Genomic DNA, 26,096 nt, shown 5'->3' on the forward strand with positions numbered 1-26,096 from the left:
ATATATATACTATATATATATATATATATATATATATATATATATATATATATATATATATATATATATATATATATATATATATATATATATATATATATATACAGGCAGTCCCCGGGTTACGACGGTTCCGGCTTACGACGTTCCGAGGTTACGACGCTTTTTCTTAAATATTCAATGGAAAAATCCGTCCTGGGTTACGACGCTTGTTCCGAGGGTTACGACGTTGTGACGCTTCCGACGCTCCGAGTTAACGACGCTTTTAAAAAACGCATACTATGATAAAAATCGCATACTATGATAAAAATCCTTTATAGTTTAGCACAGTATATTAATAAAAATAAGTTTCTGGTTAGATTACAACAAAAATTTTGAGAATTATGATGATTTTCGACACTTTTTATGTTGTATTTTTCTATGTTTTTTAGTGACGCCTCATATGCGGAACTAGTTTCCGAGCGAATGAATACATACTAGTTTACATATAACAGTCCAAAAGCGCAAATAATGAAAAAATCATTGCTTGTTTCCAGTAATATAACAAAACGAAGTTTCTGGTTAGATTACAACGCAAATTCCAAGTATCCAAAGAGAGACATTATCCAGTAATTTGATCAGAGAGAGAGAGAGAGAGAGAGAAGACGAGAGAGAGAGAGAGAGAGAGAAGAGAGGCGAGAGAGCGTCTTCCGACGCGCCGAGTTAAGGACAGAGAAGTGTTCGTTTCGTTAAACGGCCTCTGACTCATGCCAGTAAATGTTTTGTTGATACTAATAATATAAGCCTATTTAAAGATACGTTTACTTTAATTAGTCTATATGATACGTAAATAGTAATCAACTGTTCTTGTAGCCCTCAATATTTGGCAAAATCGAAGTATCCAAAGAGAGACATTATCCAGTACGTAATTTGATCAGAGAGAGAGAGAGAGAGAGAGAGAGAGACGCTTTGGCAACAATGGTCTCGGGGGTTTTTATAGCTTCCTTCTGCTTGATGATCGTGGATATTGTAGAAGGATTTCGACCATACTCGTTTACCAAATCGACGATACGAACGCCACGTTCATGCTTTGCTATAATTTCATGTTTTGCTTCCATCGAAATCATTTTTCTTGGGTTTTTTCTTATCACCTGCTTTGTCTTTAGCTTTGAGACCCATGGTTAATAATAAAATAGACAAAATAACACGAAAAATAGGCGCAAATACAACGAACTAAACAACGACGTGTTAACATGCAGCACCAACAAACAAACAGACTGAACGCCATTTATCGGTCGCCTATACAACTAACACTCATCGCAAATCGTATCTCAAATATTTCGTTGTATATCAAAGCTTGTATTTTCGCAAATTTTCTGTTGTATCTCAAAACATTCGTATATTAGGGCAATCGTATGTCAAGTTTCCAATGTAATTTGATCAGAGAGAGAGACGAGAGAGAGGAGAGATGTGAGCAGAGAGAGAGAGAGAGAGAGAGAGAGAGAGAGAGACGCTTTGGCAACAATGGTCTCGGGGATTGACGTAACGTTTATTTTCTGAACAGATAGGACAGAGAAGTGTTCGTTTCATTAAACGGCCTCCGACTCATGGCAGGAAATGTTTTGTTGATACTAATATATAAGCCTATTTAAAGATGCATTTACTTTAATTAGTCTATATGATACGTAAATAGTAATCAGCTGTTCTTGTAGCCCTCAAGATTTTGCAAAATCACTCCAGGTTGTACATAAAACTTCAAGAATGTAGTGTCACCAGAGGATTACAATAGTTTTTACCTTCAAGAACCAGCATTCTTTTATGAAAATAACTCCAGGTTGTACATAAAACTACAGGAAACAACATGTAGTGTAACCAAAGGATTACAAGTAAGGTTTTTATAACTTTTTATTAGTTTAAGACATATTTCCAAGCGTCGTTCCGGCTTACGACGATTTTCGGCTTACGACGCGTCTCAAGAACGGAACCCCCGTTGTAACCCGGGGACTGCCTGTATACATATGTATACATATACATATACATATACATATACAGGCGGTCCCTGGGTTACGACGGTTCCGGCTTACGACGTTCCGAGGTTACGACGCTTTTTCTTAAATATTCAATGGAAAAAGCCTTCCTGATTACGACGCTTGTTCCGAGGTTACGACGCTGACGCTTCCGACGCTCCAAGTTAACAACGCTTTTAAAAAACGCATACTATGATAAAAATCCTTTATAGTTTAGCACAGTATATTAATAAAAATAAGTTTCTGGTTAGATTACAACAAAAATTTTTTAGGTTATGATGATTTTCGACACTTTTTATGTCGTATTTTTCGATGTTTTTGAGTGACGCCTCATATGCGGAACTAGTTTCCGAGCGAATGAATGCATACTAGCTTGCGGTGCGCAAAGTTTACATATAACAGTCCAAAAGCGCAAATAATGAAAAAATCATTGCTTGCTTCCAGTAATAATAACAAAACGAAGTTTCTGGCTAGATTACAAGGCAAATTCCAAGTATCCAAAAAGAGACATTATCCAGTAATTTGATCAGAGAGAGAGAGAGAGAGAGAGAGGCGTCTTCCGACGCTCCGAGTTAAGGACAGAGAAGTGTTCGTTTCGTTAAATGGCCTCTTGACTCATGCCAGTAAATGTTTTGTTGATACTGATAATATAAGCCTATTTAAAGATACGTTTACTTTAATTAGTCTATATGATATGTAAATAGTAATCAACTGTTCTTGTAGCCCTCAAGATTTGGCAAAATTGAAGTATCCAAAGAGAGACATTATCCAGTACACTGGAACCTTGACATACGAATTTAATTTGTTCCGTTACCATCGTCGTATATCAAAACAGTTGTATCTCAAAGCATTTTTTCCCATTTAAAATAATGTAATATGTATTAATCCGTTCTAGTGCTATGAAACCACACCTAAACACAGCTAAATTACATATAATATACACAATTTATACACAAATAAACGAGTAATAACACACATAATGATAAAATAACATAGCAATGTGATAAATGATAATAAATGTTAATAAAATCAATAAAAAAAAGAAAGGAATTTTACTTACCACAATGAAAGATGACGTGAGGCCAGCAGGGGGAGGAGGTAGGGAAGGGTGGCAGGGAACGATTTTTTCTCTTTTTATTTACGTATGTACACTGATAACTACGTAATAAACACAAATGAAATAACATTGCTAAACTAATTTTTATTTATTTTTTTTAATCAGTTCGTAGTTTAGAAATAATGGTGATGCCTTTGGAAGGTTTTTATAGCTTCCTTCTGCTTGATGATCGTGGATATTGTAGAAGGATTTCAACCATACTCGTTTGCCAAATCGACGATATGAATGCCACGTTCATGCTTTGCTATAATTTCATGTTTTGCTTCCATCGAAATCATTTTCTGGGTTTTTTCTTATCACTTGCTTTGTCTTTAGCTTTGAGACCCATGGTTAATAATAAAATAGACAAAATAACACAAAAAATAGGTGCAAATTTAAGTCTCTTCGCTTTGCGATAAGACTTTTTTTGTGTTCTCCTTACGACTGTCATTCGTAAGTATTTCTGGTTCCTCCCATCTCCTTGGGATATCTTAGTAGAGTGGTTCTTCTTAACTAAAGGAGATGATTCAAACAGATAAGTTGAACAGATATAACAACTTTATTCTGTAACTCCATACTAGGAGATGCAGCTCGGTCGGAAGACCGATATGTTTGAGGGTTGGCACGGAACTGCCATTCTAAAGCATCACGTCGATAGCGAAACATTAGCTATCTCAGCGATTCATATAAAAACATACGTAGTCCGCCGGCTCGGAAGTTACAAGTTTCCGGCGTAGGTTAACAGGTCAACCGCTTCCCATGGAAGTTGTTGTGCAAAGTTATCATTAACATAAAATGTTGACAACGCTCAGAGCTAGACCAGGCTACTGCAGACAGCGCATAGCGTAATCTAGATCTGCTTTGGTCCAAACGTAAGGAACCTCTATATGCATGACCTCAGGTCATGTGTTTTTATTTACAGATCCTGTAAACTGAATAAATGTATTTATTACACAAATACAACGAACTAAACAACGACGTGTTAACATGCAGCACCAACAAACAAAGTTACAAACAGACTGAACGCCATTTATCGGTCGCCTATACAACTAACACTCATCGCAAAATCGTATCTCAAATATTTCGTTGTATATCAATGCTTATATTTTCGCAAATTTTCTGTTGTATCTCAAAACATTCGTATATTATGGCAATCGTATGTCAAAGTTCCAGTGTAATTTGATCAGAGAGAGAGAGAGAGAGGAGAGAGGAGACGAGAGAGAGAGAGAGAGAGAGAGACGCCTTGGCAACAATGGTCTCGGGGATTGACGTAGTTTATTTTTTGAACAGATAGGACAGAGAAGTGTTCGTTTCATTAAACGGCCTCTGACTCATTGCAGGAAATGTTTTGTTGATACTAATATATAAGCCTATTTAAAGATACGTTTACTTTAATTAGTCTATATGATACGTAAATAGTAATCAGCTGTTCTTGTAGCCCTCTAGATTTGGCAAAATCACTCCAGGTTGTACATAAAACTTCAAGAATGTAGTGTCACCAGAGGATTACAATAGTTTTTACCTTCAAGACCAGCATTCTTAAAACTACAGGAAACAACATGTAGTGTAACCAAAGGATTACAAGTAAGGTTTTTATAGCTTTTTATTAGTTTAAGACATATTTCCAAGCGTCGTTCCGGCTTACGACGATTTTCGGCTTACGACGCGTCTCAAGAACAGAACCCCCGTCGTAACCCGGGGACTGCCTGTATATATATATGTATATATATATATATATAAGGGATTTTGACGAAGGAAAATCTATTTCTGGGTGATTGGCTCGTGTCGCCCTATGAAAGGATCCTTAATATCATTCTTTCTAGGTAAAATTAATCTAAAATTCCCAGAGAAAAACAAAATTAAGAAAAATGTCAGTAAAACTGACTCGCTCACTCTTAAAAAGAAGTGTCGGTATGAAAATAGGGGCGAGTGTGGAACACTACCACGAGACAATCACCAATTAGAACTTCCAATCAGAATCCCCCTAAGAGAGAGCTGATACCAACGGGCGATGCAGCCTCTACTACTACTACTAGAGGACGCCACGGACAGCAGCGCCCCTAGCGGACATCCTTAATCTAAAACCACCTAAAAACATCTTGTCCTGCAAGGGGGGGAACAACCATAAAGGGGGGGTTTCATAGGGCGACACGAGCCAATCACCCAGAAATAGATTTTTCCTTCGTCAAAATCCCTTTTCTGGGCTCAGCTCGTGTCGGCCTATGAAAGAGTACCAGAGAAACAGACAAGATGGAAAAAAGGAACAATGAAAAGCAGTGTAAAATGATGGATATAATAATAAGTAAATCAATTACAGCATACAAACTAAGCACTTAAACTAACTTATACTAAACAGTAAAACAATGGAATGTTAGTAACCTTAAAGTACTTAAATGGTAATTACAGTAAATTACAGTGATGCATGTAATATAAACAAAAGGGGATTTACTTAACATATTTACAAAATATACAAACTCATTGTGTCCTACCCTAGCATAAAAATAAGGGTAGGTACACTGAAGTCCATCATTAATACAAGTATGGCAAAATATATACAAACACATTGTGTCCTACCCTAGCATAAAAATAAGGGTAGGTACACTGAAGTACATTATCAGTACAAGAGTGGATGTCCCTAGCAAAAAAATAAGGGACAATCCACTATATGATTCAGCGGCTAAGGCTATGATATTCGAGTAGCCTGGCGATAAGGTGAGGCATGTTGGATGATGTAGGTAGAAAGGAGACCTGGATCTATACTACAACTACTATACAGTATCGGGGGAAACAATGTTTCCCGCTGCTACTGCTGAAAACTTTAAAGATTCAAGGACCTTTAGATAATGCCGTTTAAAGACTGTCGGGGATTTCCATCCAGTATACTTTTTAAGATCCTCAAAGTTCATATGTTGGAAATAATTAATTGAGGTGGCTACTCCCCTGATATCATGTGCTTTTGGGAATGACTCAGGGTTGGCTTGTTTAATGAAGTAAAGGATTTGTTGTCTAATACCTTTTACTGACAAAGTACCACCATTCTCTCTCATGAAGAGAGCACCTGAGGATCTTGAAGAAGTACGAGATAGAAAGGCTCTAAGAGTTGATACTGGGCAGAGAGAAGGATCCTGTGGAAGTGGGATAACCTTCCAAGGAGCCCACCTTGCAAGAGGATCCTCATTTTTGGCTAAAAAGCTACGATCCGGAGCAAGTAGAACTTCTCCTGATGGGAGGAATTCCACATGACCCGCATCCCTGGATAGAGCCGACAGTTCTGAAATTCTAGCTCCTGAGGCTAGGCTTAATAAGAATAATGTCTTCCTCAGGAGCATTATGAATTTACAAGCTGAGTTGTCAGTATCCGAAGCTAGTTTGAGGACATCATTTAAGAACCATGAAACTGTAGTAGGCCTCTGAGAAGGTCTAAGTCTAGCACAGGCTTTGGGGATAGATGTGAAATAAGAATCAGTCAGATCTATCTGAAAACCTACTTGAAAGATTTTCTTCAAAGCCGACTTATGAGTGGTAATAGTGCTAGCTGCTAAACCTTTTTCAAACAAGGATCTGAAAAAGGATATAGCCAGGTTAACTGTCATGGTTGTAGTGTTCGATTCTCTCAAGAAAGATGCTAATTTTTTAACAGCTGAGTCATATTGTCTAATGGTTGACTCTCTCTTATCTGATTCTAGGAAGAGAATATTCTGTGGATCAATATCAGCATCTTTATTAGCCGCAAACTTCATGAAGTCCATAAAGTTAGGGTCTGGAGAATTCCTGAGGAAGCGAACACAGTCCTCATTTGTACTGATTGTGATAGCTTGGGATTGGGGATCCGTTGAGGCCGGAGACCCAATTCCAGAAGAAGAGGATACCAGTTGCTCTTGGGCCAGTCCGGTGCAATCAGAGCTACTATCCCTTTGAAGGACCTTAGTTTGCTTAGGACCTTCAAGAGAAGATTCACCGGAGGAAAAACATAAATTCTCCTCCACTGATTCCAATCCAACGACAGGGCGTCCGTGGCATAAGCCAGAGGGTCCAGGTTGGGGGCCACATAGCAAGGGAGCTTGTGGTTCGCTTGTGAGGCGAAGAGATCCACTTGGAGACCTGGGACTCTCAGGCTTACCCACTGGAATGACCCGTCGTCTAGAGACCACTCTGATTCCAGAGGAACTGACCGGGACAGGGCGTCTGCTATCACATTCCTTACTCCTGCCAGGTGAGTGGCAGACAGATGCCATTTGTGTTTGTTTGCTAATGCAAAGATGGCTATCATGACATGATTCACATGCTTGGATTTGGACCCTCCTCTGTTGATGCAATGAACTACCACTGCACTGTCCAAAACTAGCCTTAGATGAGACTTCTTCGGGGGAAGCAGTCTCTTCAGAGTAAGAAATACTGCCATTGCTTCCAACACGTTTATGTGGAGCTGGCGAAATTGAACTGACCAAGTCCCCTGAACCTGTTTGAACTGAGAGTATCCCCCCCACCCGGACAGGGATGCATCCGTGTGAATGGTTAACATTGGAAGGGGATATTGAAGGGGTACTTTCTTGGCTAAGTTCTTTACTTTTGACCAAGGCCGTAGTTGATTGCGGAGGATCTGTGGGACTACTGACAACTTGTCTCGATATTTGGAGTTTGCTCTTGACCGCCAAATTCGATTTATATCTTTCAGCCTTGCCTTCAGAAGGATATCTGTTACCGAAGCAAACTGAAGGGATCCTAGGATTCTCTCCTGGTTTCTCCTTGACGTTTGTTTGCACTTGAGAAATTGCCTGACAGATTTTGCTATTTCCTTCCGTTTGGCCACTGGAATTGACAGATTGTGGGAAGCCAAATCCCATTGGATTCCTAGCCACTGAAAACGAGATTCCGGAGTAAGTCTGGATTTCGTTTTGTTTATCTGGAACCCTAGATGTTCCAGAAAGTGAACTACCTTTTTGGTGGCTCTGAGACATTCTTCGACTGTTGGTGCCCAGATCAACCAATCGTCGAGGTATGCTGCTACCATGATTCCCTGAGCTCTCAATTGTTGTACAACCACTTCTGCTATTTTTTGTGAATACCCTGGGGGCTACATTCAGACCGAAGGGCATCACTTTGAATGAGAATGTTTGATTTCCTAGCCTGAATCCTAGGAATGGGCGGAAGTGCCTGGCTATAGGGATATGATAGTATGCGTCTGTAAGATCGATGGAGCATGTGACGGCTCCACGCGGAAGTAAGGTCCTTACTTGCGAGAGGGTAAGCATCTTGAACTTGTCGCAACGAATGAAAGAGTTTAGCTTTGACAAGTCTAAGATTACCCTTCTTTTTGTTGAGCCTTTCTTTGGCACGCTGAATAAGCGACCTTGAAATTTTAGATGCTTGACTCTCGCAATAGCTCCTTTCTGAAGGAGTTCTTCCGCGTAATCTGTCAATTCCTCTGACGGTATCTGGTGGAATGATTTGATTGGAGGAGGATCTTTGATCCAACTCCAGCCCAATCCTTTGGACACTATGCTCTGTGCCCAATTGCTGAACCCCCACCTGTGGCGGAAGAGGAACAGCCTCCCTCCTACCTGGGGAGCCTCATTGTTGATGGGCGGGTTGGCCACCACGCCATCCTCTAAACTGCCTGCTCCTTGTGGCCCTTCCTGCGCCACGCTGACGAAAGTAACCTCTCGCCCTACCTCTCGGCTGTTTGTAGCCTTGAGCCTCATATGAAGGGTTGAAGGCCGGCGAGATAGCGTAGGAGGTGGATGGCTGAGATTGAGGGGACAACAGGAGGATAGGCTGGTTCTGCTTCGAACTAGCAGGTTGTCCTTGTTGGGTAACCGGGACCGCCTGCACAAATTGCTGTTGTTGCTGGTGTTTCTGATACGGCTGGAATCTCTTACCAGCCTTCTTCTGTTTCTTACCAGCAGTGGGAACGGAATCTTGTTTCCTCTTTGAGGAAATACCCCACCTAGCTCTAAGGCTCTGGTTGAGCCTAGCAGCTTCGTGGTGAACCTCGTTGACAGCGGACTCTGGGAAGAGATCCGCTCCCCACATGCTAGAGGCCAAGAGTCTATTCGGCTCATGCCGAATAGTACATTCTTGTAGAACATGCTTCCGGCAGTTCCTCCTAGCCTGGAAGAAGTCAAAAGCGTCCGATAGAACCGTCTGGAACTGAGATTTCGCCAAAATCTTGAACAGCGGTTCCGTAGCATAAGAGAGGGCAGCCATTTCCGTAATTATGAGGGAATTGAGGGACCTGCCAAACCTGGTTCGCGCATCAAACTCTGCCTGGATTAGGGAATCCGGCAGCCTTGGTAGCTTCTCGCCGAACTGGTCCATGGCGCAGTCCGGTTTGAGCTTGCCAAGCGTGAACGTAGCTGGCAAGTTCTCCCACAATTCTCCGAAAGCCGGGAAGAGCGGAGAAGTAGACTCCGCCTCCCTCAACTGTGGGATGGGCTCATCCTTGAGGACTGCCTGAAGGGACTTCTCCACCAATTTTGTGGCAAACGGAAGAGAAACCTCCTCTTCCGTCGCGAAAATAGTGAAGGGACTCTTGTAGGCCTGGAGTTTGGTGTTCGTACACTCCCAGTCCTCAAGGCAGTGAACCCATTCCCGCTGAGCATGATCCCTACTGTATAGGACCGACTCTCTAGAGATCTTGTCTTCCCTAGTTAGAGCCGCCACGGTCAGCCTAGCATAACCCATGAAAGGCTGCGTCAGACCTGGAGGGTAAAACTCGAAGTCCTCAATCCTTCGAGTTCCACACTCCGGGATGGAGATCATCCCATCCTTGAAAGGGGCGTAGGCAGCTACTCTCCATGGGTTCTCCATGGAGAAAGCTGGCAGAGAGTCGTATGGCGGGAGTTGGAGAATCCCCGTGCTTGGCGCTGGGGAGACTGGAAGAGGAACCTGAGATAGCCCAGCTACCCGGTCCTCATTCTCTCTAACCCTGTTAGAGAGGTCTTGAATGGATTGGCCTGATTGAGACAGAGTGCTCGACAACTGTGCGAACATCTGCTCGAATCTTGTCCCCAGGGCGGAGACTTGCGAGCCAACCAGCTCGCCCACCTGTTGCATCACCACTGCTGAGAAAGCAGAGGGATCAAAGGTGCTAGGCCCTGCTCCTCCTACCGGCGTAACCGGAGTGGAAGCGGTGGAGGCGGGAGAAGGCACTGGCTCGGCGGGAGCGCGAGCCTTCTCCTTAGAAGCCTTGCTTCTGGAGCTCTTCGAGTGAGAAGAGCTCGGCTTTGCTTTCACCGCATCGGCGTAGGAAGACGACAGCTTCCTAGCCGAAGAAGACGAAGACGACTTCTTCGAAGTTGTCTTGGCCAGAGTCTTCGGTTCTCTCTGTCCCTTCACCTTTGGGGGTACAGAGAGAGCGGGAGAGCGGGTAGGGACCTCAGATCCCACAAAGCCTTGAAATGAAGCACTGGAAGAAGGGACAGGAGAAGATCCAGGAGCACCCAAGGAAAGACCTTGGGCGCCCGACACACCTACCTCAACCAACAAATCCTCCACCCCTACCGCCATGGGCTCGATGTTAAGGTCCAGGGCAGCGACGTCCGGGACCGACTCCTGGGAGGCTACGACCCCAAAGGATTGCTGGAGGTCTTGCTGGATGGAGGCTATCAGAGGGGCAGCGGACAAGGGGTCAACGTAACCGGTCGACTTGCCCGCCGGGAAGATCTGGGTGGCCAGCTTTTTATCCAGAATGTAGGGCTGGCCTTTGGCGGCGTTCTTGCCGAAGCCGCCCACCCACGCTTTCAGGGTGGCGAGGGCGACTTCCCTCACACCAGTAGCCTGAAAGAAAAGCGAGATTAGCTTCCAGTGGCGGAACGGGGTTAACAAACTTATGACTAAGAGTTGTTAGTAAATGATAAGGAAGCCTATCACGGACTTACCCCATCTCCCAGCTGACCGACCAGGTCGTAGCAGATGGCGCAGGCTTCGGGGTGCCAGACGATCATCTCATTGTATGACGTGGCACACGGGGCGTGAGACCTGCACTCATCATGGCCGCAGGGGTCGTACAACGTCGCGTTGCACGCTGGGACCTGACAGTTGGTAGCCTGTAAGTGGAAAGATACATGAGTACCAGGTAAACACTTACAGTCTAACAAATGCTCCGCTGGTGCCGGAGCGATAAAGTTAGATTAAACCAGAGCCCCGCCAAAATACGTGTGGTAACTAGGTTGGTTGTGCCCCCTAGGCTATAGCTCCGCTGATGGCGGAGACACAAAAGGGAACCAACCAGGAGTGGTGGTAAATGGAAACCACGACGGAAAATGGCGGGGATAGTAGATAAAAATAAACATATTACACAATTCATTGTAAAATTAGGGTATATCCTTAAAATAATAATAATAATACAAACCTCCCTCCGCCCGTCTACTAGAAGAGTGCGCGGGTAAGAAGCAAGCTCCCTTCCGGTAGCGGGGGAGAGATGAAAGGATATAGTAGGCAAGCAACCGACCACTAGTGGTGCCCACCCCGCCCGCTAGCGGAGCCAGTAATCTATAACCAAAGGTGCCCCGGCTGCGACGGAAGGCTCCTTTCGTATAGCGAGAGAGGTGGCTGAGCAACTGGGGAGGGGGGGAGGGGGGGAGGAAAGGACTCGGTGAACACGGCGGGAGTGAGAGAGGAGGGATGGCCTACTCCTCCCCGCCTCACCGACTACCCGCACGGAGACCCGGTACCTCATGAGTGGTCGCCCTATACCCCCCGCTGGGAGGAACCCCTGGCCGCCTCAGAGTAGGAGTGAGAGAAGGCAACTGAGGTTGTCATGACAACCAAGGGGTCCCCCAGCCCCTCCCTATACCAGGTAGGGAGGGCAGGGGCAGGGTAAGGTGCGATGGAACACGTGACCGCAAGTGGCCTAGGCCGCGAGCAACACAACCGTGAGAGGGCCACGTGAACCAGGCTGTACCAAAACAAGGAACAAGCACCTAGGCTAGCCTAACACCCTAAATATAATCAAAATATACATCGAAAAGATGGAAAAGACACTTTAGTAAAAGAGAAAGAAGCCCAGGAGGAGGCAAACTGTTCCAAGAAACAGAAGCCTACTCGGAGCCAGCGATAGCCGATGAAGAGCAAGAGCCGGGATGCTGGGCCGGAATAATAATAGTAGCCCTAAATACCAAACTAAGAGAAATGGTAGGAGGGCTGAACTAGCTAAAGCTCGATGTAAAAACAATGAACGTAATATAGTAAGCCCATAAGTATAAGAAGTCCCAGTATGGAGGACCGGGAATTCTTACGAGGCAGCATGGCGCCGCCACGAGACAACCGGGGAACCGTATATGACCTATTAAGAGGAAAATACTGGTACCCGGAAGATAAAAACGAGGTAAAATATTACTTATGAGTTACTTAACTTAGCCGTGGCAATAGCAGAGCGTTCCATGGTTGAAAATAGAGATAATCCAGAAATAGCACAGCACAAGGGAAAATTGCGTCTTGACGCTAGCGCTAAAAATTAAGGATGTCCGCTAGGGGCGCTGCTGTCCGTGGCGTCCTCTAGTAGTAGTAGTAGAGGCTGCATCGCCCGTTGGTATCAGCTCTCTCTTAGGGGGATTCTGATTGGAAGTTCTAATTGGTGATTGTCTCGTGGTAGTGTTCCACACTCGCCCCTATTTTCATACCGACACTTCTTTTTAAGAGTGAGCGAGTCAGTTTTACTGACATTTTCTTAATTTTGTTTTTCTCTGGTAATTTTAGATTAATTTTACCTAGAAAGAATGATATTAAGGATCCTTTCATAGGCCGACACGAGCTGAGCCCAGAAATAATATTTATATATATTAATATATATATTTATATATATATATATATAAATATATATATAGATATATATATATATATATATATATAAATATATATATATTATATATATATATATATATATATATATAATATATATATATATATATGAAGAAGAAGAAGGCCCCAAGCATGACCAATAGGCCTAGTGCTCGATAAGCACTAGGCTTATTCTTAAAGCAGACCTCTGGTTATTCTTGACTTGATAAAAAGGTCCTAGAGAGAGAGAGAGAGAGGAGAGAGAGCGAGAGAGAGAGAGGAATAAGGAAGAGGAAGAAGAGCAGAGGAGACTGAAGGAGCGAACGAGATGATGGAGGGGGGGGGAGGGGGGAGAATAACAGGAGATACTCTAATTAAAATAATGCTCGCCAAGCATATTCACACTTCGGATCGTATGGACAAGAATAGTCTCACTTATGCTCTGAAAAAAAAAAAAAAGTGGAAACCTACGAAAATACTTGTTTGGTGCAACCCTGAAGGCAATTCCACATGCAAAAATTTGCATAATTGAGAAAACGATGAAATTATTAGCTAACAAGCTGGAAAATATATTTCCTTGATTCTTGAAATAGGCCTAACCATGTAACTAATGTTAAACGTGCATATAACTTGAATTTAGTTTTATTTTTTTTTTACACCAACTTGTGTCTTATTCATATTTCATTTAATCAGATGGTAAACTTCTCTGTGCTTTATCAAAAGAAATCATTATAACTTTCGATATTACGCTATAAAAGTAGAAAGTTAATTTACAAATATTAGGCCAATGCTTATGCACTCGGTTCCTGCTGCCACTCTATGGTGAACACTTGATATCACTCTTTAAGAGCCACAGATGTTTCTTTGGGGAAATTCTTTTTTTCTTTTTTCTTTTAATAAACAATTATTGAACTAACATTGATCACTCACTGGGGAAATACTTTCTGCGCTTATACAGTTAATCACTGATACGTATTATCAGATAAATAGGATGACAATAATTGGAATAAAATATACTAACTGGCAACCCCACGAGTTTCTTAAGAAGTACGATCAATTCTGAGATTTGTCGCTTCACTTCTGGAACTTACTGTGATATTTTCTCCATATGCCACTTTTTGAACATTACTGGGTATTCACCCAAGATTCCAATATGGCTGGCATTTTTCAAGATGGCCACTAGTCAAGGTTTTAACATGGGGTTCATATGCCTCTGATCATGTATTTATGCATTTGTTTTGGTCATACACATTTTAGGCAGAGTCACCGAGCAAAAGTGAAATATATCTATATTAAAGATTTTATATAGCATATGTGAAGAAATATGGCATCCAATATGGCAGCCATAAACCTTAAATAATTGCATATCAGGATTCAGTAGGCATAGAAAAATGTCTTCCTGTTCAGTATAATAGTTTGCAAGTGTATACATAATTTAGAAAAAGTTTTATCTTTAGTATTAGTGTAAAAGAGTGAATGTCAGTGCACAACCAGGGCACATTGGTGACTTCACTGCTGTGTAACTCAGCAAGGGATTCAGTGGCAGTTAATCTTGCTTTACTTATGCTGTACCTACCTTTGCTTTAGTGTAGTTTATTAGTTTAGTCCCAGTCTAATAGCCCCATAATTAGCTGTTAGAAAGTATATAGTATATACATAGTTGATAGATTTAGTAGGACATCCATACCTGAATTGACAGGAGGTGCCAACGCGGGAGAGCTGAGCCAAGGGTAAGTGGGGCTCTACATGACTTGTTCATGTACTTACCTGGATGGTGTACAGATCACACGGGACTTAAATGGCACTTGATGAATGATTGGGGTAGGTGTAGGATGACTGAACTTACTTGTATCCCATTAATTCTTTAACGCCGATTGGACGTATTAAACGTCGACATAAATTGTCTGTCGGGTGCCGATTGGACGTATGGTACGTTGATAAAAAGTTTTTTTAAAAATTTGTGGAAATATACTTATAGGCCTACCAGGCGAAAACTTTTGAATCACGCGCCTTGGGGGATGGTGGGAGCTCACGGATCAAGGCGTTGTTTTGTTTACAATCGTTATGCAGGCGCACAAGCGCGAATTTCTTTCTTATCGCACTAAAAAGTATCAGTGACACATCTCAGAAATTATTTGGTCACTTTGACATAATTTTTGCACCATTTTAAATTAGCCGTTACATGGAGTATTGTATATGAAAATGTGTGCAATTTCATATAGAATACAACCAAAAAATACTCATGATTGTAGCTTTTGTCAGTTTTGAAATATTTTCATATGAATAACGATAAGTGCCAAAATTTCAACCTTCGGTCAACTTTGACTCTACCGAAATGGTCGAAAAACGCAATTTTAAGCTAAAAATCTTATATTCTAGTAATATTCAATCATTTACCTTCATTTTGGAACAAATTGGAAGTCTCTAGCACAATATTTTGATTTATGGTGAATTTATGAAAAAAACTTTTTCCTTACGTCCGCGTGGTAACTCTTCCGAAAAAATCATAAATTTTTTTGTGCGATTGTCGTAATGTTTGCACCATTTTAAATTAGCCATTACATAAAGTTATATATTTGGAAATGTGCGCAATTTCATGCACAATGCAACTAAAAACTACCCATGGTTGTAGCTTTTGTCAGTTTTGAAATATTTTCATATAAATAACGATAAGTGCCAAAATTTCAACCTTTGGTCAACTTTGACTCTACCGAAATGGTCGAAAAACACAATTGTAAGCTAAAACTCTTACATTCTAGTAATATTCAATCATTTATCTTCATTTTGCAACAAATTGGAAGTCTCTAGCACAATATTTCAATTTATGGTAAATTTATGAAAAAAAAAACATTTTCCTTACGTCCGCACGGTAACTTCCAAAAAAAATCAGAAATTTTTTCGTCCAATTGTCGTAATGTTTGCACCATTTTAAATTAGCCGTTACATAAAGTTTTATATATGAAAATGTGCGCAATTTCATGTAGAATACAACAAAAAGTAATTGAAGGTTGTAGCTTTTCTAATTTTCGAAATATTTGCATATAAATCACGATAAATAGAAAAAAACCCAGTTCGGTCAACTTTGACTCTACCAAAATGGTCAAAAAACGCAATTGTAAGCTAAAACTCTTACAGTCTAGTAATATTCAGTCATTTATCTTCATTTTAAAACAAATTTGAAGTCTCTATCACAATATTTAGATTTATGGTGAATTTAAAAAAAAAACTTTCCTTCCCTCCACGCTCGGATTCTCCGCCGCAAATCTCCGAAATGCATACGTCGCATTCTCGTAATATTTGCTCCATTTCATATTAGGCGTTTCATAGAGTTTTATATATGAAAATGTGTGCAATTTCATGTAGAATACAACAAAAAATAATTGAAGGTTGTAGCTTTTCTCATTTTTGAAATATTTGCATATAAAAAATATATAAAAAAATTTGACATTCGGTCAACTTTAACTCATCCGAAATGGTAAAAAACTGTAATTGTAAGCTAAAACTCTTACAGTATAGTAATATTCAATTATTTATCTTCATTTTGAAACAAAATGGAAGTCTCTAGAACAATATTTAGATTTATGGTGAATTTTTTAAAACATTTTTTTTTACGTCCGCTCGTTACAAATTCATGCATCATTTTGTGATAATATTTTCTCTGTGTTGCTTTGATCGTTTTACAATGTGTTATATACCAAAATGATTAAAATTTAGTGTACAATACAACAACAAGAATTAACTCGTTAGCTTTAACCGTTTTGCTCACAGCGCGATTTGAATACAATTACATATGAAATTTTGTTTTCGCGCTATCATATATCGCATTATTTATATATGATAATGATATTTTTTTTAATTTCTGATGGTTGCATACTAAACTTCAGGCTATGAAAAAAAAGGAGCCAAAAATGAACTCTTAATCATGAAAACTAAGCGTGCTGTGATTTTTTGAAAAAAATATTTTTTCCTCTTTGGCGCTCACTCCGAGACCCCCTCGGCATATGGGAGACGATTTTTGTCATACCCCTTCGGTGTTAAAGGGTTAATCAATTCAGTCACTGGCAAAGGGAAGACTGACTGGACTAAATGCTGTCTTTGCCAGGAAGAAAAGAAAAACGAAGGTCTAACTTCTCCCTTGGCCTCTGTACATCATAATCCTGAACATGATATGTATGTAATTATTTCAACTAATGTGCCTTTGTTTCAAGAGATTGGTGATATTTTGCTTAACTTTGACCCAGCAAGGCTGGATGAAGGCAGTGGCATAGAGGCAACACTGCAACAATACATGACAAAATACCATAAGAGCTGTAGGGTCATGTCCAATAAAGCAAAACTTGAATGTGCAAGAAAGCGAAGATCTACAGTTGAAGGTAGTGAACCATAGAAAAAGCATGTTAAAACAGCATCAAATGAGTCATGACAATGAAGCATTTATTTTTTGTGAAAATGTGCTACCTGTACCAATCTTCGACAAGTAGCGACCATGAATCTCCTTCTATATCTCACTGGCCTTTACAATAGGGAGAGGTCCCATCTTAGAAATCTTCAGAAAGAACAGTGTCACATTGAAGTACCAGATGCATATCCACTGGTTCTATCAGAGCTGATTAATTATATCATAGAAACCAGCTTGAGTTCGGATGGTCCTGCCATATTTCCTCCTATAGACAAATCCCAATTATGCCTGCAATGCCTGGAACAATTGGACATTGCCTTACCCACTGTAAATACAAGATTAAAGGACAGAGCCTTCAATGGATTGGCATTCACAACCTGTACAAAAATGTTGGCCAAGAGAAGGCCAAGTCATGCCATTCTTCCATGCACTTTTAGGTTGTGATGTGGTATCGGCATTTAGAAATAAAGGAAACAGCATTTAGAAATAAAGGAAAGAAAACAGCATGGCAAACATGGGACCTTTCCAGAGGCCACTCCAGTTTTTTCCAAACTCAGCAAGTATCCACCAACCATCAAAGATGGCGATTTGAAGATTCTGGAGAAATTTGTGGTCCTCATGTATGACAAGTCAAGCACTGTTGACTATGTGGATGAGGCCAAACTCAACTTGTTTGGCAGAAAGCACAGACCATATGAAGCCATCCCTCCAACCAGAGTAGCTCTGCTTCAACACAACAAACATTTAGCATATTAGGCAGGTTGTGTATGGGGTCAGGCAATTCTGTGCTAGCCAAAAGCACTGAGTCCAGCTGACTGGGGTTGGGAAAAGATTGGTGAAGACTGGGAAGTCTTCTGGATTACCAACTCCCCCATTGTGAAGAGTTGTGAACAGCTTACAAAATGTGGCTCCAGGTCTGGTTGCCTTGGCAGGTGTAAATGCTACAGGCTTGGGCTTAAATGCACAGCTTTGTGTAGCTGTAAATGTAAGGTATAACCATAATGTTAGGTGTAACTATAATGCTGCAAATGATGCTTCAGGTACATCTGAATTAAAATTTTGTCACACTAAAGGGTAACGGCATGCATCTTTAAAATCTTGTGTTCATTTCAGGCTTAAAAAAAGGGATCAGTAGGGTGGCAATTTAATGTTGGCAGCTGTTATTATGGGGTTCTGACACAGGTCTAGAAGGCTGTTTACTATTCTTTGGTTCATGGACCACTCCATCATGATGATATGGTTCATTTTGCTTGGTTTGTCACTACATTTCCACCTACTCTTGCATTGGTACTACTATCTTGCAGAGGTTAGGAGAGACCACCGGCCTAGTTTGTTGACATTGGTGACCACCATTGTTTTATTGTTCACATTGGTGACCACCATTGTTTTATTGTTCATCACAACAACTAAGTGACCCTTGGTGTATCTCTGATGTGCACTCTGTTGATGTGTGCCTCCTATCCATTTGTTCATTACAGAACAAACATTTGTATTCTTCCTCTCTGTTGGACACCAGAATTGAGTAGGGCATCTCCATGGAAAAGGGCATCTGTTTCTGGAACTGGTCACCACCTCCTGGGGTAGTTTTTTAACATGACGTCTGCTGCCCCGGTCTGTAGTATAGCTTCTACTTCTCTCTGGAAGGCTTTCTCTCCTTCAGTAAGTCAGGCCTCTTTGACAGGAAAGGGATGGCTTTGGGAGCAAATGGCACATTTGTAGGTCCAAAGGGGAGCATGTACTTCTAACATAGAATTGTCACCGTCCCTCCTGTTCTCTGTATTAATGTCAGACTATCCACTTGTCAGCCAGGGCTTCCCCTATTCAAGGCAGCTTGAGGCGGGGATTCTGGTTCTCACTTTGATCCCTGTCTTTCCCCTGGTCTATTTCTTCATCTATAGGCAGTCCTCAGTTAACGGCGATCTGGTTTTATGGCGTTTGTCTGGTGAAGAAAATTGGCAATTTTTGGTGTCAATATGTGCCAATTTCTGCTCATATGCACCAATAATTGGGTATTGGCACTGGTAAGTGCTGAAAAGCACTACGTATGGTTATCAGCAATTCTTGCTTATCGTCATGCCATTGGAACTGAAACCCCCGCTGATAACCTGGGACTGCATTTATGGGCAAGCTGGGAAGACTGAAAGGCCTGTTGTCTAAACCTGAGTGTGTGGGGGGGGGGGGTGAAATTCCTTCCTCTGGGATTTCTCTGCCTTCCCAGTGGGTTGGCTCTACTGACACTTTGTCTTGGTTGGTGGGAAATTTGCAAGGAGGTTGTCTGAGAGAACAGGGTGTCCCTCAACTCCTCTCTCCTGACCTCTGTGGCCTTCTGTAGTTTTTACTGTGGGAAGTAGGCTAAGGAATCTTGAAGCAGACTCTTCTTTCCTCAGAAATTTTCCTCTGCACAATGGAGAGGAAGGCTTCCTGATGTGGGAGATCACCTTCCCCTAACAGGACTCGGTACATCCAGAGGGCATCACCAGGCATCTCTCGAACCATGGGATGCTTCTGATGGTTCTGGCTAGTCCCAGCTCAGTGTTGGAAGCCTCCGCACCACTGAATTTCCCCTGCTGCTGCTTGAATAATTTGAGCAAAAAATATCCCCCCAGCCTGCAGATAAAGGGGTTGATGTTTCTTGGGATGATGGTGGATTTGTCTGGCATGTAATATTCTGCATGATGAGAAAAGGGGAGGGGAAGCAACTGTACCAACCTGGACACATCCAGGAAGTTCTCAGGTTCTGCCACCAAGTTATCTGTCTCCTGCAGAGGGAGGTGGAATGACTGCTTGGCAACTACTGTTGGTGGGTCAGAGAGACCTAGGTGGTGGTGAATGTGGGCCACTAAGTCCAGAGACCCAAGTTCCTTGTCAAGGGCCTCCAGATGGGCCAAGTTGTCCTGTTCATTGTGGTTGCTGGGCTTCTATCCAAGTCTTTCTTCATGTCATCAGAAGCAGCCAACCAAGGTGCCTCTACTGGAGAAAGATGTCTGTCTTCAGGGATTGCTGTCTCCTGCTTGGTTTCTGACCTCTCTCTCTCTCTCTGGTGAACTGCTTGGCAAAAGTCCAGTAAGATTGGTGACAGAGAAGAACTCTTCCCTCTCCTGTCAGGACTGGAAGTCAGGTCATGACAATCAGAACTGCGGGATGCAGATTTTGGGCGACAACTTTGTTGACAGAGGTCTGGATGCTCTAGGCGAGGATGAGAGGCCATGTCTGACAACCTCATTCTGGCGTGGCAACACTTACTCACTTTTAAGACATCCTGGTAGAGAACTCCTCTGATGTCCTGTACCCCTTGTGGCAAAAACACTGTCCCTCAATGCACTCCTGTCTCAGTGACTGATCCATTGTTCTGCTTAACCTCAACGTGGATCTGTACTTATACCACTGGTGGGGGAGATGACCAATGAGGCAACCAACCAAGACCTCTATGCTCATCCTGACTCCAGTGCTGCTACCAACTGACCTCACTCCAAATGCTGATACTTTGGAGGAGGGGAGAGAGAGGTTGCAAAACCAGATTTTGTACAGTTCTTGGTGGATGCCACTTCACTTTGTTTTGCCATATGCAGTAGCCAGAGATGGGGATGAGCCTTCTTGCTGAGGCAAGTTCTAGTTTCCCAGAACTAGGATGGGAGGTTGCATATGTCCTGACATTGGTGGCTGTCGTAAGTGACCTTCGGTGGCCAAATAGTTCAGCATGTCTCCTTCAGTGGAGGCTGAACTAATCCTGAAGGGAGGGCCAGATTCAGGTGGTGTTACAGGAAGGGGAGGTCTAGGGAATGCTGGAACCAAAGGAGGCATTAGTAGTCCTTAGATGAAGTACCTTCTTTTGCCTCTTTTTGTAGAGCATCCATTGCCAATCTTTCTCAGTCGACACATTCATCACATCGTTCATCTCTCGTGTACACTTTTTCCCCTGCACAAAATACAGCACAACAGAATGTGGATTGGCCACAAACTTGCTGCATGGTTTATCCTAGCCTACACAATGCCTAAAGTAAAGCTTACATTCCATCAAAGTAGCCTCTTTCCACAATGGGGCCTGACGCAGAATGCTCAACACCTTGAGACAAAGAAAGATCACTGATATGGCTCGCTCTCCACAGGCAAAGATATAAACAGAAAAGACCTCATGCCCTAGAAAAAATTTACTACACTGTACAACAAGCACAAAATATGGCTACTGGAAGGGGAAATAATTAGTTAGCAAGGCAAAAGGTACACAACTAATTAAAATTCTTGCATTCATGGTGTGCACAAAGGAAAACTCGCCAACAAAAATGGAAGAGCCAAAAACAACTGGATGCACTGATGGCCAAGATCACAGTGGAAGAAGTAGATTTTACATGGTCAGGTCAGGCCATAGGCCCAGCCAATAGGATTTAGTTTTGAGTCAAGACAGCCTTGCTCAAATAACTCCATTTATGAAAGCATAGGTTTTTATTCCTGTTGGAACAAACAAAATTTTACTTATAAATGTTAAAATTCTTTTATTTTTAAAAAGTTCTTTATATCATTATTTATTGTACTAGTTTAATAAATTTTTTTTACTTCTGTAGGCTGAAAATGTCGAAGGATTGCGAATAATTCGGAACCTGTTGGATGAAGTTACAAGTGAGTGAAAATAGCTGTTATTTATATATGTTGTAATTTCTTGGCCTATTGTTCCAGTTCCTGGCATTTTCCAAGAAATGTTTCCATGATTACTGTCATTTTGTACTCTTGCAGTTTTTTATGGATCAGAATGATATAGCTTACATTATCCTAATGTTTCCTTTTTGTCATGGTGCAGTAATTTATAACCCTTTTATGTTGTTCAAAAACTATCAGTGAAAAATAAAGAAATTTCTATTCATGGATAACTTCAACCTTATTGTTTTAACTATATAATTTTATTATGTTTAAGGTACTATTTAAAGCACAATTGTTCAGTTTCAGAATGGTCAAAACCACTATATTCTTAAAAATAACTTTACTGTAAGCATTAAAAGAACAGTCTCTTATGCTCATAAGCAATAAGTCAGAACCAAGTGTGTTTTACCATATTTAAGTTTTGGACCCATCCAAAAATCTCAAAAGGTCAACATTTTTGCATTATGTGGCTTGGTGACATTAATGCAGTTCTAAGTGAATGGGAAAAATTATAGCGCTCTTCTATTCTAATGTACGAATTAAGATAATTTTTTTTACATTCAAGTGGCTTGCTATAGAGTAAAAATGGTAACAACAGCAAGAACAACAATATTGGCAGTGTGCATTGTTCTCATTAATTAATAAGTTTTAAGTTAATATGTTGATATGGATTTCATTTTTAAGATATGCAATCATCTTCAGGGAGGACAAATGAAAGTAGTTATTTAGTGTACTGTACATAAGGTTGTAATGCCAAAATCATATAATGGTTGATCTTTATGTATTGAGAATGATAAAGAAACAATAATGAAACGACTACACCAAGCTATTTTACTTATTTCCCTGCTCTAAAGCAGACAACAACAGTGCTATTATAATATAGTATTGCAGTAATATCCTCATGTTTTGGTTATTTTGGGTGACTTAAAGAGCACTACTCCCTGGGTTTAAGATACTGTATTTGGTTCTCAGAAGTTACATTACCCTGCTAAGTGAATAAGTAGCCCTGGATGAATGAAAGTGCGTAAATATTTCCTCTTGATAGATATCTTGGTTCTAACCTCTGGCTATTAGAGTATTGGGTAATTAATTGTCTTGTAACTTCATTTTTACTTGTAAGGTTCTGCTTTGATATAGGTGCTCTAATCATGGAGATGACTGCACAGTTTAAATTTTTGTCTTGCACAATTTTCATGGGATCAGATCGTAGATGGAATTTTCATCTTCCAAAATTTACCAGACAGCAGGATCAGAGATAGAATTTTCTTTATACAATATTACCACGGGACAGATTTACAGGTAGAATTTTTTCCTTGCAAAATGGAAGGGATGACAGGATCATTGGATTTTCATTTTCAAAATTTATGCAGGGCCAGGATCATCTTAAACAATTTATAATGGAGACAGGGTTGTACAGTAATAATAATTTCATTGTGACAAATTTACTTGGGACAGATTCACCTTGGAAAATTTACCAGACTACAGGATTTTATTAAATAGATTGTTTACTTTAAAAAGTTTACCTGCAGACAGAGAATATTTATTTTACTACAAGAGTTCCCAGAAAATAAAATAGCAAGTTGAATTTTCAACAAACATGTTTGAAAACGGACTCCTTAATGTACTGCACACTTCTTCAAGTCCCCAGTGGTATCAGAGAGAGCTGCAGCCAAGTCATTTTGAGTGGTTTTGTTATCTGTTGGGTGTCAGGTAAGATTTTCCTTCAAAGTGTAGGCATGCAACTCAGTTTGTCCAGAAAGGGCCAGGAGTCATCCCATCCCTTGAAGCCTTACCCACCAGCTTCAGCTAGAATGGAGAAAAGGGAAAGAAGGGACTGGAACTGTGAGGTCGGCAGTCCCCTTCTCCAGCTACCATGCCATTGGGCATTATGGCAGAGAAATGAGATGGAACCCTAGGATTGCTGTTTAAGGACCTACACCTCTTCCCTTTCTCACTTACTGATGCTGTTTTTAGCTTCAGGTTGGTAGAGGTGAGGGTATTTCTGGAAAAGAATTCAGCTGAAGTTATAGATGACTACTACTCTCCAGACTTTTCCTGGTGAAGGAGTTGACTAATGGCTAGAGACTGGTCATCAATCTCTCTCCTTTGAACAAGTTTGTGCTTGAAATCAGTTCAAGAGGGATAGAACTAGTTCTTTGTTGGATTCCATCATAGAAGGCAACTTCATGCTTTTGGTGACTCTGAAAGATGCATACTTTCAGTTCCCAGCTTAAACCCTGTGCTTTAAGGATGTGCTTGCTTTATCACATAGGTGATTGATTAATTCTGGTATCTCCAGAGACACACTTCTTCATAACACCACCTTGCATTTTGTTGTGGTCTGGGATCACAATACTTTGGGAGAAGTCCAAGCATATTCCCAAGTAGCAGACCAGCTGATTGATATGGCAGCAGTGAGTCTTCCCTTCAGACTCCCATGTCAGTGAGTTCAGGCTGGTAGAGCACAGTTTCTGTCATAACATGACTGCCAGTTCTGCTATGGTAGGTTGTCCTTGGTCACCTGTCTTCCTTGGAAACATTGGTGGCACACATGCGTCCACCAGCTCCTACATTAATGCCAATGGAAACAGCATTGGTCAGCCTAAAGCAATCCTCTCTCCCAGATTGAGCTTGTGAACTGGGAAATAACCTTGCTTGTTAGCTAAAAGACAAGAACCTCCTAACTGGAGTTCCTGTGAACTGGCCGCCTCCCAAGATGCTCCTGTTCTTTGGATATGTCAGAGGAGAGGTGGGGCCCATACTTAGTATGTGAGCTGTAAGCATCTAGAAATTATTTGATGGGTCACACCAAAGTGTTAATGAGTGACAAAACAACTGTAGTGGCATACTTCAATAGGCATGGGGAAAAGGTTTCCCTTCCCTGCCAGTTGAATGAATATGGATGGGAAGTTTGCCATGCTTTTGAACTGTCAGCCAGGTATACAAAAAAGCCGGGAGTTATTTTGGTGGATCTGCTCAGCCACCAGCAGCAGGTAGGGGGGGCCCGGTTGGAGTGGTCCCCACATCCCTGTATGTCAGGAAGGTGCTAGCAGACCCTTCCTGCCCCAAGACAGTCTGGACCTCTCATTTTCTGAGTAGTCAACTGAGTGTTTGTCACTCCGTGTCGGACAATTCTGGAGCTCAATTGGCTTGGTCCTACATCCTTGCATGGTAGAAAGGTTCTAGCCTCATTTGCAGAGTGATCAATTGAGTATTTCTCATTCCAGGTCTCTGATAATCCTGGTAGCTCCTGATTACTGAGTAGTATCTGAATTTGCAAGCTCTTCTGGTTGAGGCACCCAGAAACTACCCTTTGACTCATCTCTGTCAACTACACTCCTGAAGGTAGCCTCAACTTAACATATACTGTACGAGGCAGTGGACCATCCCCGATTGTTGTCATAGGCAGGGTCTCTCTCTTTCTAGTCGGAGCTACTTTGTGGCAGATCATGGACTAACATGGCCTTGTTTGCCAATATAAGTGCCTCTCATTCCCTGTGGTGAGTCCTATTACTCTCCTATTAGCCAAGTTTTACAGCAGAAAGGCATGGATCTCTCTTTGATCCACCAACCTCTGGTGCTGTAGTGTTCTTTGGAGGTCACAGTTCAAGATGCGACTCAATTCTTGTTCCACTCATTGTAATCTTTTGGATCTTGTGTGGCTCGTGGATTCCTGGAGATTCATCTCGTGAGTTTGTGGTGAAACCTCAGGACCTATCAGTTTCTGACAATAGACTGGAGAATTTTGTTGGTTTCCTCCCTCTAAGACTGGTAGTGGTAAGTCAGATGAGATGCATTTCTACTTAGTGTGAGCCCTGTTGCACCATCTATGAAAACTCAGCCTCTTATGACCTGTTGTGGCTGCGTAGTGGGTTGTGTAATGTGTAATCTCCAAGCTCCTCTCAGAGAACAAGTATCTCACCCAAGGTACTTGAACAGCAAAAGGCTGAAATTTAAATGGGTGAGTAACTGGCTTCCTTTTGCTGCAAGCATGTGGTGGACAGGCCACGACACAGGTAAATTCCTGGTGTTAGCTTGTCGAGAAAGGTTTTCATGAAATCTCAGGCAAATTGGGATGGTATTCACTGTAATCTTAAGGAGCTCAGGTGGTGAAATTTATAGGCATCCAAACATTGTGTTTAAATGATTATTGTAGCATCATCATCATCACAAGGAGAATTCCTGT

General features: G+C 41.5%; 1 protein-coding gene across 1 annotated transcript in view; it reads left to right on the forward strand.

Annotated features, from left to right (window-relative positions):
* Positions 1-22,146, forward strand: part of LOC135196527 (zinc finger C3HC-type protein 1-like) — a 200,191-nt gene extending 178,045 nt beyond the window's left edge. The window contains 1 exon segment of the mRNA XM_064223375.1: positions 21,838-22,146. Within this exon segment, the coding sequence (XP_064079445.1) occupies positions 21,838-21,900 (63 nt within the window). The 3' untranslated portion in view covers positions 21,901-22,146.
* The last annotated feature ends 3,950 nt before the right edge of the window (positions 22,147-26,096 follow it).

The sequence above is a fragment of the Macrobrachium nipponense genome, chromosome 18 (assembly GCF_015104395.2).
Source record: "Macrobrachium nipponense isolate FS-2020 chromosome 18, ASM1510439v2, whole genome shotgun sequence".
In the NCBI taxonomy this organism is placed as follows: domain Eukaryota; kingdom Metazoa; phylum Arthropoda; class Malacostraca; order Decapoda; family Palaemonidae; genus Macrobrachium; species Macrobrachium nipponense.